The 16,677-nt window shown below is 51.9% G+C and overlaps 1 protein-coding gene across 13 annotated transcripts in view; it reads right to left on the bottom strand.

The window, feature by feature from the left end:
• UNC13B (unc-13 homolog B) overlaps positions 1 to 16,677 on the bottom strand; it is a 156,787-nt gene that overhangs the window by 29,887 nt on the left and 110,223 nt on the right. For 12 of the 13 annotated variants that reach the window (XM_081929483.1, XM_081929490.1, XM_081929492.1 and 9 more), the window contains 9 exons: positions 16,288 to 16,457; positions 14,337 to 14,452; positions 12,163 to 12,326; positions 10,345 to 10,495; positions 8,635 to 8,703; positions 6,705 to 6,794; positions 5,374 to 5,508; positions 4,661 to 4,794; positions 4,115 to 4,200 (listed from right to left, as the gene is read on the bottom strand). In XM_081929483.1, coding sequence (XP_081785609.1) covers positions 4,115 to 4,200; positions 4,661 to 4,794; positions 5,374 to 5,508; positions 6,705 to 6,794; positions 8,635 to 8,703; positions 10,345 to 10,495; positions 12,163 to 12,326; positions 14,337 to 14,452; positions 16,288 to 16,457 — 1,115 coding nt within the window. Of the gene's footprint in view, positions 1 to 4,114; positions 4,201 to 4,660; positions 4,795 to 5,373; positions 5,509 to 6,704; positions 6,795 to 8,634; positions 8,704 to 10,344; positions 10,496 to 12,162; positions 12,327 to 14,336; positions 14,453 to 16,287; positions 16,458 to 16,677 lie in introns of those variants that run through there. The other variant, XM_081929493.1, reaches the window with a different exon arrangement.

Genomic DNA, 16,677 nt, shown 5'->3' with positions numbered 1-16,677 from the left:
TAAGACTTCAGGACGCAGAGAGAGAAGGGCCAGGAGAGACGAGACTTCAAAGCCAACGCAGAGCCTTCAGCTTTTGGCACCTTCGCTTCCAGAATGTTTCCATGACACTTGTCTCAACGCAAAAAATGCCAACTATCCTGGCAGAAACTTTTCTAACCTTGGACTGCCTAAATTCTTAAAAATTGCTGGTAAATGCCACTGATCCCCACTTGATAATATCCAGGGAAAACAGAGCCAATGGCATAACATGAAGGCGCCGTGTATATTTGTATCCTGTGTCTCCTCCTTCAAGAAGGAGCCGGACCTCCTTCTCAAGATTTCTGGGCTTTCAGATGATACCCTGAACTTAAGAGGTCCCTGCTAAACATCAGGGAAAACCTTCTGGCCGTCAGAGCCATCCAACAGTGGAGAGACTCCCATGAGAGTTGGGGACTCTCCTTCAAAGAGCCTAGATGGCCATCTCTCATCTATGACCTAGCAGGGGGTTGGACTACATGAGCCTTGGGGCATCTTTCAACTCTACGATTCTATGATTCTAAGACCGCAGTGCTGAAGTTTTGGACAGCGACGTCTAAAAGCCAATACATTGGCAAACAGCCAAGATTTTCACACTTGACCCTACAGAGAGGAAGGGCTGCGATGGCCGACAGGCTTTTCCTCCCAGGGACATCTGATGATTATGATTATGATTATTATTTATACCCTGCCCATCTGGCTGGGTTTCCCTAGCCACTCTGGGCAGCTTTCAACAGAATATTAAAATACAATAGTCTATTAAACATTAAAAGCTTCCCTAAACCGGGCTGCCTTCTAAAGACGTCTTCTAAAAGTCTGGTAGTTGTTGTTCTCTCTGACATCTGGTGGGAGGGCATTCCACAGGGCGGGCGCCACCACCGCGAAGGCCCTCTGCCTGGTTCCCTGTAACCTGGCTTCTCGCAGGGAGGGAACCGCCAGAAGGCCCTCGGAGCTGGACCTCAGTGTCCGGGTAGAACAATGGGGGTGGAGACGCTCCTTCAGGTATACTGAACTGAAGCCGTTTAGGGCTTTAAAGGTCAGCACCAACACTTTGAATTGTGCTTGGAAATAAAAACATAAAACCAGGATACCTTCGCATGGACACTGCCAAGCAGTGGAGCTCTCCTAGTGAGGCTCTCTAGAAGGAGGGCGGGCCAGGAGAAGGCCCTACAGTACCTGGCACCTGAAAAGAAGCTGGGAGGGAAAGCGCACTCAGAGCAGAGGAGCAGCAGCAGGTGAGGTTTTCTGCAAGGGGGAGCGACACACACAAGCTGCTTCCTGCCGCCACTGGCCTGCCATGGAAAGGGGCTCAGGCAGACGTGTCTGCTCTGCAAACTAAGCATCACTTTGGGGTTTGCGATCTACGCACAGCCTGGGAGGGGGATGGGAATCTGCTAAACTAGAATAAAGTCAGGGAGAAAGAAAAAAGGCTCTTACCACCCTGGAAGAGGACCATGCGGATGCGAAATATAGGTGGGGCTTTGGACAGAGAAAAGGTAGGAGTGAACCAACCACCAATGTTCACACAGCCCTCCCTGACTCCCAACTCCAAAAAGCTGCCAGTTGGCTGCAGATCCTTCTGTCTATCCATGTCAGAAGCAGAGCAAAGCGAGAGGCGTCTGGCTGGCTCCCATCCTCACCAGGAATCGCTCCTCTAGAGAGAGCTGCTCAGAAGGACACTTCACGTCTTTATGATTATTATTTAAATTTCTACGCTGCCCTTCGTCCAAGGATCACAGGGCTGTTTGCAATATAGAAGCACAAGACAACCGAAAGCATACACCCCCCTCCCCCAGTTTAAAAGGCTACAGATTGTTTCATTAGCCAAAGGCCTGGAAGAAGAGGGGTGTTTTTGCCTGGCATCTAAAGATAGGTACCAGGTGAGCCTCCCTGGAGAGAGCACCCCGTAAATAGGGAGCCATCGCAGAAAAGGCCCCGTTCTTAAGCTGCCACCCTCTGGATCTCTCCCTTCATGTTCTACATCTGTTAATGTGGAAGACCACACCATGGGGGTGGGGGTGGGAGGCTATGTGCTATTATTCTCACTATGGAGAGGAAAGGTCTTTAGCAGAAACATTCAGAAGGGTCACCAAAGGGAAGGCTCTTACCACGTGATGCCTTGAGGGTGCTCATTCTATCCAGAACTTAAGAGATGAGCAAGGGGGTGAGACAAAAAGCACACACAGGCCAGACATTATTAGGAGCCCAGAGGGAAGAGGCTTAGCTCACCAAAATACAGGAGATGGAAGAGTCACATTTGCGCTCCTAAGGAAGAGCTCCACTTTGCAGCAGAACTGCAGCAGAGGGAGGACAAAATCTCAGGAGTGTGTGTGTGTGTGTGTGTGTGTCTCACTCCTGCTCTTCGAGGTGTCAGAACCAATTGGATGCTAATTACCTGAAGCGGCATCTTGAAACACAGATCACATCCCCTGTGCCTATTAGCCATGATCAAAATGCATCATGCTCAAACCCAGAGCATTGAAAAGGAAGCAAAGGCAGCAACGGCTTTAAAGGTTGAAAAACCAAACCCGCAGAAGGAGGCTTCATCATGGCTCAGTGCAGTTAACCGCCTGGCCCCTTTCCCCCTCTCCTCCCCCCCCCATTGTGTTTTGCATAAACAGGAGCTGGAGGCCTGGGATAATTATTACTCAAATGAGTATGCATGTTGCCAAGATATCACAGGGTGGGGAGGAGTAGCTAATGCCAGGATCCATGCCATGTATTCAGACTTGTGTATTCTTCCTGCTGGTTTGATCCCTCACCTTCAGCAAACTAACCTCAGGTGCCCGGAATTTTCTAATGCTCTGATCATTTAAGGTAACAACCAGAGTAGGAATGCCACCCCTAAATGCTCCCCAGAGACTAGTGGCTCATTTAGGGGGCAAACAGAGTTTGGAGTGGGGAGTTTGCAGTGGATCAGTGGTCAGCCCTGTCTGGCCAGCTCTGCAAGCCCCCTCCAGGGACTGGAGCTCAGGAGAGGCTGGCTCTGTTTCCAGCCCAAGCCGGCTGTGCAGGATGTGGCTGATCTCCCTTCCTGTCTCCCCAGATGGCTGTGCAGAGAGCAGCAACCAACAGGCCTCTCCGACCATCGCGACCCCCCCCCCAGCCCCACCACAAGCACTGCTTCAATTTAAAAAAGCGTACATTAAAAAAAAAAGCATGCCATATATACAAAAGTGTAGAGCAAACCTTTCAGTGATAAGGGGCAAAGAAAAAGTAGACACCAGCAACAGGTCTGGGGCAGAGGTGGGGGCAAGCAGCCCTCTCCCCTGCCCCACATCCCAGAATGCCAAAGAGCAGGAGAAGCAGAGACCCAAGATGAAGGTCCTCGGAAACATCCCATGAACTGAGGGAGCTCTTTGCCCTGCTCCACTCAGGTACTAGCCCACAGCGCGAACCAAGGGGGGCAGGGACTTCCTCTCCTCTAGCTGCACAAATTCAGGGGCTAAGGGCAGAGAGATGCCGCCCTCTGTCCAGGGGGAGAGAGAATGGGAAGGTGATTGTGCCCAGAGAGGACAGAGCCAGCGGCTGCTCTTAGGGCTTGGCAGCTTCTCGCCTGGTGCAGGAGGAGGGCCAGTCCTCAGTCTTCTGATGGGGCGAAGGATGCCAAGCGCCATTCCAAGAATCGACAGCGGTGCTGAGCTGGCAGAGCAGCGCTGGCAAGGCTTCCTTGGATGGCCTGAGAAACTCCCCCGGGAGCTTTTGGCAGCTCCTCACAGAACACGGCACAGAGCTCAGGGATTCCGGCTGCAGCATCACGGAGAAGTAATTTGATTAGAGGACAGCCGGCCTTTGCAAGGCTTCGACCCAAGCGGAACGTGACTGGCCAGTTGCCGAGCAAGAAGCTGGAAGGCGTGACCCATGGGAGCCTCGCTGGAGCAGGGCAGGGAAAGCTCCCATGTCATTTATGGCTGGTTGGGAGCCTCAACAGGAGCCTCCTGGAAATCAAAAGGCACTGAAAGCAGCCGCTCCAGCCCACTGCCGGCCCCTGGCAAATGTGCTCATCAGCAGGGAGCAAGGACCTGGGCCAAAGATGGGCCAGGAAGCGCTTTTGTAAAACCGCCTGCAACAGTAAGGAATGCCAAGACCAGCCACCTACCTTCCATGGCGTATTTCATATCCTGAGCAAAGAGGTTCCACATGACTTCGGCGCTGATCTTCCCAACAGCCAGCTCCTGAGGAAACCTAAAGGGAAGGGAAGATCCCTGACGGTGGATCGCTCTCAGAAGACACTGCCAAGAGGGATTCTGCAGGATCCTGCAACCTTTGGCCAATGAGGTCCGTCTCCCAAATTACCACAAATTCCTGGGTTGAGTGAGAGTCCCCTGGGCTACATCCTGCCCTTCTTGCTCCCTTGACAACCTTGTTGCGTTATTCACTTGCCCTACGCATGAAGCCCCTCCCCCAGCCCCGCTTAGACCTAACAAAGAGCTCTTGAGGGGAGGAGAGAAAGGCACCTGGAAGGCCAGCCCAAAGAGGAGCTGCTCTCACCCCACTTGTCAGGAGAGTATCTGAGCTCTAACGCTGCAGGGGTCTGAGTGGGAACACCATCGAAACAGTGTCACCCCAAAGAGACAGGAAGGTCAGAAAGGCAAAAAAGACAGGCAGGCAAAGCGAATCCGGCTGGCTCACAGAGTCTGCTTACTGGTTGAGGACGGGGGCATAGGAGTTCTTGTCCTCTTCGACAATGGAGACAATGAGGGTGATGAGCTTGGGCCAGAAGTCCAGGTTCTTGATGCTGGGGCCTTGCTCCTCGGGAGGCATGTCCTGAGCTTTGTTCTAGAGGAAAAGCAAAAGGCACCAGATGGGCAACTGGGCCAGGGCCTGCGCCTTCTGCCAGAACACGAGGGAAGCCAGGCACCCATAGCCAAAAAATTGTGGGTGCCTGGGCCCACAGGGCTCCCTGGAGATGGTGCCGCTGCTCTCCAAATTTTTCATTTTCAGAATTCTGCGACTGAGATCTGGGCTTCCTTCTCCCTCCCACCCTCTGGGTCGTGTTTCTTAAGCTTCATCCAGTCTGCTTTTCGGGCTGCATTTCTAGGCACAGGCCGGGGCTATAAAGCTCTTTCTCCAAGTGTGTGCCCCCCCCCCCAGCACCTTCTAGGGAAAAACCCGCGTTTCACCGCTAAATCAGAGCAACGATAACTGGTTTTTCTGTGGGTTGCCATTTGCTCTGATTCAGTGGTAAAAGACGGGCAAAAGCGCTGGCAGGGGATGCTCTGGCGCTGAACTTTAAAGCGTGGACTGAGCCTGGAACATGGGCCTAAGGGCAGAGACACTCTGACCCCTTACTAAGCCACTCTGGGAGGGCTTTCCAGATGAAGTGGAATACAAATGCTATTGTCACCCTCGACTCACAGGGTCTGTCTGGTATTCGCGGCTGTACAAATCCTGGCAGTTGTTGAAGATATACTCGTACGTTGAGTTGAGGCAGGCTTTGACACAATCCTTCACCACCTGACTGGCGCGAGGAGGGCTCTGCAATTCCTGGACCTGGAAAGGAAGGCAAGAGGGTGGGAGGCAGAGAGAAGCCGCAAGTGCCACAAGTCGCGCCGCCTCTGAGGCTGGCAGTCAGATCGCCGAGGCTTTGTTGCCTACAAAGGGTGTTAGAAACCTGCTGCTCTGGAGAAGGCATGGGACCCCTGCGACTTTAAAAACCAGAGTTTTTGGAAGAGGGAAAACCTTAGATGCGGCTTCTCAGAACATTTGCAAACAGAGGAAAACACCATTGCAGAACATTTATTCTGAATTTCTGCAGCAGTCAAAACAAACTCAGACACCTGGCCTGAAAAAGAACTTGACAGCACAGGTATTGATGTTCCAGGAGCAGAATAAGCCTGTTTGTTCAGATAAAATAAACAGGTGTGCCTGCCGCTTCCTGCACCAGCACTCACATCGAAGCGGTAATAGCTTTACGGGTGTCAGAAATCATCACTTGGCTTCCCCGTTAGCTGGAAAAGCACAAAGGCAGATTTCATTACCAATCAGCAGCCTTCACTGTGAATAATGGGCTTCTTGTTCCTGTAAAATGAATTGTTTTGTTCCAGTACTTAACTTTGTTTCCAGGGATATTTACAAATAAGCAGCATTTAATTAATTGGCAAATGAATAAGGCTGTCAGATAAGCACACGGGAAAGTTCATAGCCACATCAGTGAGCGAGATGCGATAACAACTCAGTTGGGACCTGCAGCAGAATCTCCACTTGCTGGAAGGATGGAGGAGAGATCTTGCATTTGGAGGCAAAGGCTGACCTCTCCTTGGACTAGGAGGCTGAAGGCTTCTCCACACTTCACATTTCTCCGCTCTTTCCAGGCACAGTCTGCATTTTAAAGCTCCATGTCCGAGCAGCACCCTTTTTTGCTCCAGAGCTTTGCCCATGAAAAACCTACTCTTTGAAGCTCAGTTGGAGCAAATGGCAATCCGCAGAAAACCCGAACTGCTGTTTGCTCCAACTGAGCATTAAAGAGCGAGTTTTTGCAGGGAAAGCTTCAGGGGGAAAAAAACCTCATGCCTGGAGCTGTGCCTGGACAGAGCAGGGCAAAAGTGTGGACAAGTCCATAGACTGGACAGTCTGAGAGTGCTTTTCTCAAGCTCCTCCCCAGAGAAAGAGAGGAGGAGGAGGAGGTCTCTGCCAGAGAGTGAGGGCTTTGCCTTGCCAGGAGCAGCCACTGGGAGGAAGACCCCTACCTTCATTCTGAAAAAGGTGATACTGGTCAGCAGGTCCACGGTAGATTTCAAGTCCTGCAGGCGGTCTCGGCTGCTGGCCGGAAAGTTGTTCTGTTGGCAGAAAAACCAATCCCCTTCTAAAGAAGGCAAAAAGGTGAGCACGGCTCAAACACCCAGGGACAAATACCCAGCTCAGTGGCCCAAACAGGCAGTGGCACGGGAGGCTCTTCCAAAGGAGGAGAACCTGTGACCCTCCAGGTGTTTTGGGGACTTCCCATCACTGCTGACTACTGGTTTTGGTGGCTGGTGCTGATGGGAGCTTCACATCGCTTAGAAGACCACATCCCTGCATGAGTCTAACCCGACAGGAAAAACTGCTTATAGCTTAACAAGACTGGGATGAGGGGCGGCAGGGAGGGGCACAAGGAAGGGAGACTTCCCCCTCAGTGCAGGATTTCCCTGGTCACAACAATGATACCAATTCACCCAACGGCCACACGCTTGGTTCACTCTGTGTTAAGGCATCCTCAGAATGATAAACGTCAAGGAAACAGATCGGATGCTTCCTTTTAAAAGTTGGCTGTGAGCAAGAGCCAAGGCAACAAGAAAGAAACCTCTCTGGGTGCTTCTGGCCTGCTGGCTTCTGAGCCGGAGCCGCCCTCCCTCCTTGTTGACGTTTCCAGGGCAGAAGACACCTTTAATTAATGTGGAAGGGCTTCGCTCCCCAAGACAGAACGTCAGCTGCACTTTGGGGACAATCAATTAGGAGCCCATTTATGCAAGAGAGTCTTATCATTACAAATTAGATCTAATTACATTTCACTGCAGCTCACACTAGGCTACTATTTTTGGCAGCAGAATGAACCGGCATCTCATCCAAGGATTAGCTATTCCCCCCACCATAACGAGCGGTATTATTCTACAATGTATAATTACACCATTCCCAAAGGCCATTTCCTCGCGCTGTTTCTAGCCAATGTGGTGCACATTCCTTTTTGTTTATTGCTACGCAGAACCCCAAACTGCAAAAATGAAACTGAAACTCTCAACCTTGTCACCACGTGCCGAACTGGCTGTATACCAAGGCAGAGGAGCTCTCTCTACTTGATCGCAAGGAGGAGAAACTCCCTGCCATGCTCTGCATTGCTATAGCAATAATAATGGGAATAGAGGCTATCCAAAACACGATAAAAACCCAATCTGGGTATCACAGTCCTCCTAAGGTCACCTTTAAGGGGGTAAAGAGAAAATAATTGGTAAAGAGGCTTGCTTTAGTTGATGCCATTCAGCTGAGCCCAGTGGAAACTTCCGTCAAGGGATCCTAACTAAGAGCCATCCGAACTGAATCCTGAGTGTTACAGGCTGGGCTTTCCTGGCAGGGGTGCAGTGATGCTGGATTTGTCTGGGCAGACGCATTGAGCATGGTTCACAGTGCAGAAGCTGCAGGCAAGAGCGCGGCTCCCCTCCCCACCCCAAGTCTTTTGGAGAGGGCATGTTCAAGCAGGCGAGAGCCGCAAAGCCTGTTCCCAATCTTTGCTAATTTAGATGGGAGCACGACAACTCTGCAAAAGGTCACTATTACACTCCATTTTTAAATTCTGAAGTGTCCTCCTCCCACAGGAGGATTTCTGAGTTGGAAAGCAGAAGGACAACTCCCCACCCACCCAGCCTTTGTCTGCTCAGACATTTCTTACCCTAGGTTTATTTTTAAAAAAGCAGAAAGGACTAGCAGGACTCCACTCAGTGGGAGCCAGGAAGCCCCCTGCCTCAGCCAAAAACCCGAGACAAGCCTCTCTCACCCTCCCAGGCCAACATGGGGATAATCAGGCTGGCCTACTTTACAGCACAGCAGTGAGGATTACAGACATAATGAAGGCGAGGCACTTGAAGGCTCAGGAGGGGGGTTCACGAGTGCCAAGAACTATTCACAGTCTCTCTGTGTGGCTCTTACCCGGTACATGGACAGGTCGATGCGGAGGGAATTGTGCAGCTGGTCCAGAAGTTTAACAAATCGCTCTTTCTGTGTGCGGGAAGAAAAGAGGATGCGTTAGAGGGGCGGCCAAAAACTGGTCCTTACCTATTTCCAGGCCTAAAGGGGAGCTCCCCTTCTGGGGTATATTTCTCTCCCCACCCAAAAAAATGGGCCACTCAGTCTGTTGGGACACACAAACAGAGTGAAAAGGTTTGCATCCATTGAAGCAGTGGGTGCAGAATTGTTTTCTGTCCGAGGGCTGCAACCTCCCAGGGTCGCCCTGGCAGTGGCAAAAGTGAGCAGACCATGTTCGGACAGCAGGCTGCAAAAGGCTCAGATCCTTTTTCTGCACACACTTTGCTCCACCTTCCATTCAGGCCAGCGAGAGGCACCGTCACTTCAAGGGCATATTCCAGCCGGGCAAAGGCACCCGAGAAGGGCGTGAAGCAGGGCCCTTGAAGGGGCGTGGCCTGGGGGAGAGGGGCGTGGCCCGTCCAGAGTGTGAAAGAGATGCCCAAAGGGCCACATTGGGCCCCCAGGCCTGAGGAGTAACCTGGTGGCAGAGGAATCTGCCCTGAGGAGGGCGGCTCTGTCAGGAAATAAATAGGACCCCTTAGGAATCACCCCTCTGTGGGGAAAAAGAATCCCATGAAGATTTAGAGCAGCCCCACTTACTTTACAGTAAGGGAAAACATCCAATCAGTGTTATTTTGGAACTCTTGAGGCCTTGGAGATTTGAAAGGATTAAAAGGCATTTTCACTGCCTACGTTTAAGGACTGGGACATCACTACTTGGTTTCGTTCTCTGCTTTAAAACCACAGAGCGGCAACAAAAACAATTTCAAGATTGTTACATTATCAGGCATGCAACATCAAAAATCCAAAGAACTGCATGCAAACACCGATTGATTCAGTTCAGGCAGAGCAGGCCCCTGGCATTGTTATAAGAATTCTAAGGTCTCAAATATAGCATAAATATTCATAAATGCACAGATATCTAAATATATTAGCCATGTGTCTGAAATAGTACAGTACAGGAGAGCAATCCTGAAGCCATTTTGACTCTTCCAGTGACCTCAACTATTCCTCTGCAGTAAGAGAGGCAAATGGGGAAAGCCTTCCCATTGTCTTTTCACCTACAAATCCTAAAGTATTAACCTTCACAAAAGAATGGCGAGACTGCCCAGGTAATGCAACCAGCGGCCATTATCAGGCATCCTGGCAGACAGGATTTCTGCTGTAAACTGCCTCCTTCTGTGATGTATGTATGATGATTTGGTGGTGTTCTTTGGCTAAGGCGGTTGGGCAATGCCAAAAGTCTTTAAAGGTTCCTGCACACTTTTGTTCAGGGTCTCTCCCTCCTTGGAAGGAGCGGAGAGAACTCTGTTGCAATAGAAAAATAAAGATCTGCCTTGCTTCCCACTGGATCCTGCCTCCATACATTCTTCTCTGACTGACCATGGACTTAGGGGACTCAGTCCCCAGGGGAGTTGGGCAGCAAAAGCCAAACCCCAATTTCTACATCAGCATCACTCGGGCAAGTGTCTTTGTGAGTGTAAAGGAACTTGCCTTGGCAGGAAGAAGAGGCTGCATTTCTTGCAACCTACAGAATGATGCTCCTTGTCCCCTTGAACCTGGACCCACAAGCAAGCAAGCGGGGGGCAGGGGGGAGACAGCAGGGGCACTTACCCCAAAGTTTGAAGCCGAGAAGCGGTCGGAGGCAGACACGTTGGTGGAGGCTGTGGTGTGAGCATAGTAAGCATTGATGTTGGCCAGCAAGGTGCTCATCACCGCTGGCACCCCCGGGCACATGTACTTGGAGGAGAGACATGCAAAATGCCTGGGGGAACAGAAGCCATTGGGGGCCATCAGGCAGAAGCTGCAGGGATGCTCAGAGCCATCTCAAGGAAGGACATGCGTAAGGTGCCTTTTATCTTCAAAAAAGACTCCCCCTTCTCCTACCAAGCATCAACCCAACCTCTGTTGTGCCAGAAATCACAGGGTGACTGAGATGCTGGGGGTGGGAAGCGGAAGCTCATCCACTCCAACACACACACCCCTCCCTGCAAAAACCAGGCCACAGGGTGCAAGTCAGGAGCAAAACTCTCCTCCTCCTCCCCGCCCCCATGCTTCCCCCAGAGCAAATGGCTCCAAGTGACTCAAGAGACTGGATGAGGCACCACGCTGTGGGGGAAGTGGGGGTGGAGAGGGGCCTCAGGATCCAGCAGAGAGGCTCAGGTGTGTGTGTGGGGGGGGAATCCCACTCATAACCCATAAAAGGCACTGAAGATGAGCAAGACCCATCCCATGATCCATCCCAAACAGAATGACACAGCAAAGAGCTTCACACCATAGAGAATCCCGGCTGCAAGTGGGCTGGTGCCAGGGGGTCCAGATGCTGCCAGGAAAGGTTCAAAGTCATCTCTGCCTGACCCCCAGCATCAACGAGGCCACAACAGGGAGCACGGCGAACTAGCCTGCTGGTTTTACAGGCCACCTTAAAAGATGCGCCAGAATTAGGAACCAGCTGGGAATAAACTCATCCAGTGCCCAGGAACCTAAGCCTCCCTGCCTCTGCCCAGCGCTCTGAGCGCAAGGACATCCCCAACGCCAAGACATCCTTCGCTGCCTCTCCTGGGAAGCAAATGCAGCAGCAGCAGGAGGAGGAGGAGGAGGGCTCTCCCCACCTGAGACTCCCAGGAGCTGGGATGCAGAGCAGAGCCTCCTGTTGCTTCAGCTCCCGCTCAGGAATCTGGAGCAAGAGCCTCTCTGCTCAGCTCCGCCCTGCCCCTCCAGCAACTTCCCAGCAAGACTTGCTCAGCCTCTCTCTTTCTTGCCAACTCTATTAATTAGAGAGTGCTTCTCTCCTGTCATGTCTCGTGACATAATCCCCTTTCAAGCACTGTTTTCCCTTATTTATAGCAGTTTTTCTTTGATTGTTTACTTTAATCATCCCACAAGCCCTAGTGCTGGGGGAATGAGTTTTAAGTTTCCCTGCGGGAGGGTTTCTTTTCTGCACTTTAATGAGAGCAATTAAATGAGAAAATGCAAATGAGGCCACTTCCTTCCTGAGGATGGCAGGATGAGCCCAGAGGAACCTACAAGCTCCCTGAGCCTCCCTGGGGGCCCTGGATCCAGTTTCCCCAAGGGGAGCACCAGACGCAGTCTGCTGGAGCCCCAGGCCCCTACAGCCCCACCCGGCCCTGTCTCTGGCATCCCAGAATAAGGGAGCAGCATTAAGACACATGGCAGCAGAAGAAGATACCCTGCAGTTGGCAAAACTGGCATTTTAAATGGAAGTATGCAAGGAGGAGTCTGAAGGCCGACAAAGGCCAGGATCACATTCTGCAGAAGAGTTTGCGGAAGGCAGGTTTTTAAAGGACGATGGTTCTCAAAAGTCCGCATCAAACCCAAGCCCGCCCCTTCCTAACCAGGAAACCTTTCCGCAATGGACCTTTCAGTGGCACCCGGGATGAAAGGGATGCTCGGCATCGGGCAGGAACTCACGTCATGGCCTGGTAGATGGACTCAATCCCGTAGCGCATGGCAAACTCGTCCACAATCTCCTGGCCTGTCTCGTCAAAGTAAACCTTCCAGGCGTCGTCCCCTTTGGCATCAGGAATCTTCACCACCCCGTTTCCTTGCACATCTGTCAGGTGGTGGAAGAGGTTCTGGAGCAGAAAAGGAGTAGACCAGCACATCAACACAGGGGCTGCTGCTGCCGCCGCCACAGACACGGACACAGCACTGCTTCAGGTGTGGACCCAGCAGAAGGTCGGAGTGATACAGAGCACCCTCATAGTCAGGTTCCCTTTATCATTGACATACATGGGGTACTCTTAAAGAACTCAGAAAGGGAAGAGCAGCTGCCCAATGGCCCGAGTCCACCTGCCTTCGTAGCTTGGGGAAACTTGTGGGGTTTCGTCCCCCACCCTCGCCTTCCCCCTGGCCTGAAGGCTGCTCTCTCCCCCTGCACTGCATCCTGACAACCTCTGCTGTCCCACCCAAATCTTTTCTGGTTAATCAACCCCTTCTGCGGAAAGCTAAAGCTCAGGGTGAGGGCTATTGCCAAGAACTTGTGCGAAGAGTTCAAATCCTCTCTGGGTGACCTCAACACCCTTTCTACTTCACAGGGGTGTTGTGAAGATAAAATGGGCAGGGGATCAAATCAGGGCATGTCACCCATGAGCTCTCTATGCAAAGGTGGGATAGAAGTGACTATAGAGATGCGGCCCTCAATGCCTGAGTGGTGGCATGCAGGGTCCAAAATGCTCCTCTTCTGTGTCTGAGCTACCAAGATCAGTGTGCTGCTTCTCTCCAACTATCCCTCTGCATGGAGCAGGCTCTTCTTCTGTTCTCCACAAGCGATCAGGAAACCGCGATGGGGACAGAACCAGGTCACAGACTGGGCAGCTCTGCTGGGCAGGCAAAACCAGAGAAGGTTGTGAGGCCAGCCTGGAGCAAAGCGCTTCCTTAAACAGGCCAGGCAGCCCCAGAGGATGAGTCAGTTGGCGGCGAGGGCCGGATGGCGAACCAGCTTGCCTGTTTCAACTCAGGTGGAGTTTGAATCACACTTCCCAGAGCAAAATGGGACTCCCTAAAGTGACCCCAATTAACCCCCCCTTTTGGAGGGGCTATGAAACCATCAGGTGGCCGGGCAGAGAAAGAAGGCGAGGAAATGGCTTAAGCAGTTCACATACTGGTGTCCTGCTAGACTTTCATTACTGGCCAGCTTTCTGTTCTTCGCTGCTGTCATGCAAATGAATTTCCTAATGACATCCCTGCTGGCTCAATTTCAGGCACAAATCATCTTTGAGCTTTCTGTCTTGTCAGGCTGCTCAGGGACAGCTCTTGTCCGCTCTGGGACTCAGTAATGAACAGTCACACCACTGCAAAAGGCCCTTCAGCCAAGGCAGCCTGAAAAGGACAATGTTGGGAAGATGGAGTCCATCTTCCTTTCCATTTGGTTCCTTGTTGGAACTTTGCGGACATGACCGCCTAATCATCACAGAACCAGGATTCTTCCAGGATTTTAATCGGAGCCCAGAGGCTGCAGTGCAGGAGATGCCAGCAGTCCATGAACTTGCTCATTCCTGACTAAAAGTAAGCACAACGTCCTTGGAGCTAATAAATAAGCAAAGGAAATGGATGTGCCTCTCTTCCCCTAGGGAGGGGGCCGCCCTGCACAAATCGAAGCAGGCTGTGCCCACAAGAGCAGAGGACTGTTTTGGGCAGCAGCCTGCAAATCTTTTCTGGTGAAGCTTACAAGGCGCCTGAAGCCAAATCAGGACCTGGCATTCAGAGGCACCCCTGCCACCAACAGGGAGGCAGAGCAAAGCCAAGGAGTCTCGTAGCCATCAATAGCCCTCTCCTCCTCCTCCACGAATCTGCTTCATCCTTCTTTAAAGCAGTCCATGCTGGTGGCCGTCATGCAGGAGCGCAATCCATAGCTTAAGCATGTGTGAAGAAGGACATGCTTCTGTTGCCTAGAATCTCCCCCCATTCTGTCCCACTAGCCTGCCAGCTTCCCCTGGAGTCCAAGAGACGCAGGCAAGAGAGAGGGGTTTCCAGAGTCAGGGGAATCGCCTTTGGGGATGCTGAATTTGCTGTGCCCCAACATTTTTTTGCAAAAGGAGAAAAGACGCTGCCGCCTTGGGCCTCCACCGTGCTGCGGAGCTTACCTCATGAAGGCAGGTGTACTGGACATGGTAAGGGGCCACCTTTTCTTCACCTTTAATCTCCACGTTGATCTGAAGGCGGATGGCACCGGACACGGCAGACTTGTCTGTTCTTTTTTCTAAAAGGAAAAACGAGCCCATTTTCAAGAGGGAAACCCTGAACCTCCCCTAACACAGTTTGGGGGTCCACAAAAGCACAGCAAGGTTGGCTGGAGGAAGAAAGGGGAGGGGCAGCCGGAGCTAACCCTGCGAGGGTTAACATAAAACAAACAGCTAAACATATTATTAAGACAAAATAGATAATAACTTAAAGATGGAGCAATGTGGGAAATTCAGGGTGGAAATTTTAAATAAAAAGAAACCACAAAAGTGGGGGAGGGAAGTCGAATATATGTGTACAGCGGACACTCGGGTTGCGAATGTGATCCATGCGGCATGCACATTCACAACCCACAGCGTTTGCAACCCGCATCTGCGCACGTGTGGCTTGCACTTCTGAGCATGCGCAAAGTGCGATATAGCGCTTCTACGCATGCACGACCGCTGAAACCCGGAAGAAACCCGTTCCAGTACTTCCAGGTTTCAGTGGACCATAACCCAAAAAAAACACAACCTGAAGTGCCTGTAACCCGAGGTATCATGTTTGCAACCTGAGCATCCACTGTATGTGATTTGTGTCTTTGTAATTTGTATGTCTGTAAGTCTTTGAAAAACCAAAAAAATGAAATTTTTTCTTTTAAAAAACAGAGTTAACCCCGCGCTCTGTACCCCAAGGCTAGGACTGCACCCCTTCTCCCATTTGTGGGCCTCTTAAAAGATCAGCGTTGGGGCTCTGCAGACAGAGAGCTGTGCCAGCAAGACAGCCCTGCTCCTGCCTACCTGGCTCACAAACAAACTTTGCAGTCCATTCTCTGCAGCCCTGTGTCCCCTCAGTCACTGCAATGTTAATGGCAGGATCCTGCCCTTGGCTATAAAATCCTGGAGTTGGAGGCCTTGGGCTTCAAGAAACTGAAACAGCCCTTTCCTCCCAGGGGATCCAGTTCCAGAGGAAGGAGACAAGGGAAGAGGCAGGAGAAGACTTCCATGTCTTCAGAGCCCTGGGATGGCTCAGCCAAAAGTCAACTCCAGGATGCCTTGGGAGCACCTGCCTTGGAGCTGCCCATCAGGAAGATGGCGAACAGGACAACTTCACAGGCTGTGAGAGGAGTAGAGTTCCCTCTGTGACACAGCCAAGTGCCCCTCTCTGAAATGTCCTCCCCCCAAACCTCCCCTCCCCACGAGAGCCCAGGCAAGAAAGCAGGAGACGGCTCAGCAGAGCAGGGGGGCAGCGGAGGACTCTTGCAGGCAACCAAGCCCTCCCCCCAAACCCAGGCACCATCTGCCTGGAGCTCTCACCAAGCCAGACTCTTCCCCAAATATTGCTGCCTCGTGGGGGTGTTAAGGAGAGGTGTCTGCGGACGGCTTTGCTTCTGCCCACAACACTCTTCTGGGGGAGTCTTCATGGCAGCTGTTCTCTTGCTTGTGTGCGCAGTGAGAGGCAGCGGATCTGGGTTCTGAGCCCAGTCACTCCTGGCACTGCAACCGAGTCAGAGCTCAGAAGGCAGCCCTGCAGGGAAAGGCTCAGGGAAGCCACTTCTGTGGCCTCTCTGCCAGACTCTGCCAGGGCTTCCAGGTGGAAAGATTTTGCAGCTTGTATTTTTGAGGCCCAGAAACTAAATTATTGGCTGAGCACAGACTGAAGTAGGTCTCTCTCTGTGTTTCTCTCACACAATTTCCCTTTGTTTTTGAAGGTAGTCTATCCACATGTCTACAAAGCTGTATTTCCAACTGAAGTGAAGCAGCGTAGGCCCAGGAACATCGAACCTGCCTACAAAGCAGACGTTCTACCCCTGAGCTATGCCCCTTTTCCCATTCAGCATCTGCCTAAATGCCAGCAAGCAAAGAGGTTTCTTACCCAGGTTGTACCAGACGTCCATCTCCCCGCTGAGGGTTCGCACCTCAATAATGGTCTGCCCCAGAAAGTCATCCGACTCCCGTTTCAGCCTCTGTTTGACCCGGGACTTGATGTCGTCGTCTTCGTCCCAGACCCGCACTTTGATCCGGTCAGAGGAATTATGGCACTCACTGAAAGCAAGCCAGGAAGAGGAGATCATGGGCGTGAGGAAGCTCCACAAGGCTGCCTGGGAGGGAAGAGAGAACGGCCCCCTTCCTCCCTGTGCAGTGCAGGACAGCAGGGGATGGAGTCAAGAGCTCCAAACGAGCAGCACACCAGCCTAAGTCTCAAGATGTTCAAGGAGGGAGCGCACTGTCATGTAGCTCCGTCTCCTGCCTTAAAAAAGTATCT

The sequence above is a fragment of the Podarcis melisellensis genome, assembly GCF_964234715.1.
Source record: "Podarcis melisellensis genome assembly, chromosome: 11".
Lineage (NCBI taxonomy): Eukaryota > Metazoa > Chordata > Lepidosauria > Squamata > Lacertidae > Podarcis > Podarcis melisellensis.
The sequence above is the reverse complement of the archived record's forward strand: the minus strand, read 5'-3'. Positions and strand labels throughout refer to the sequence as shown.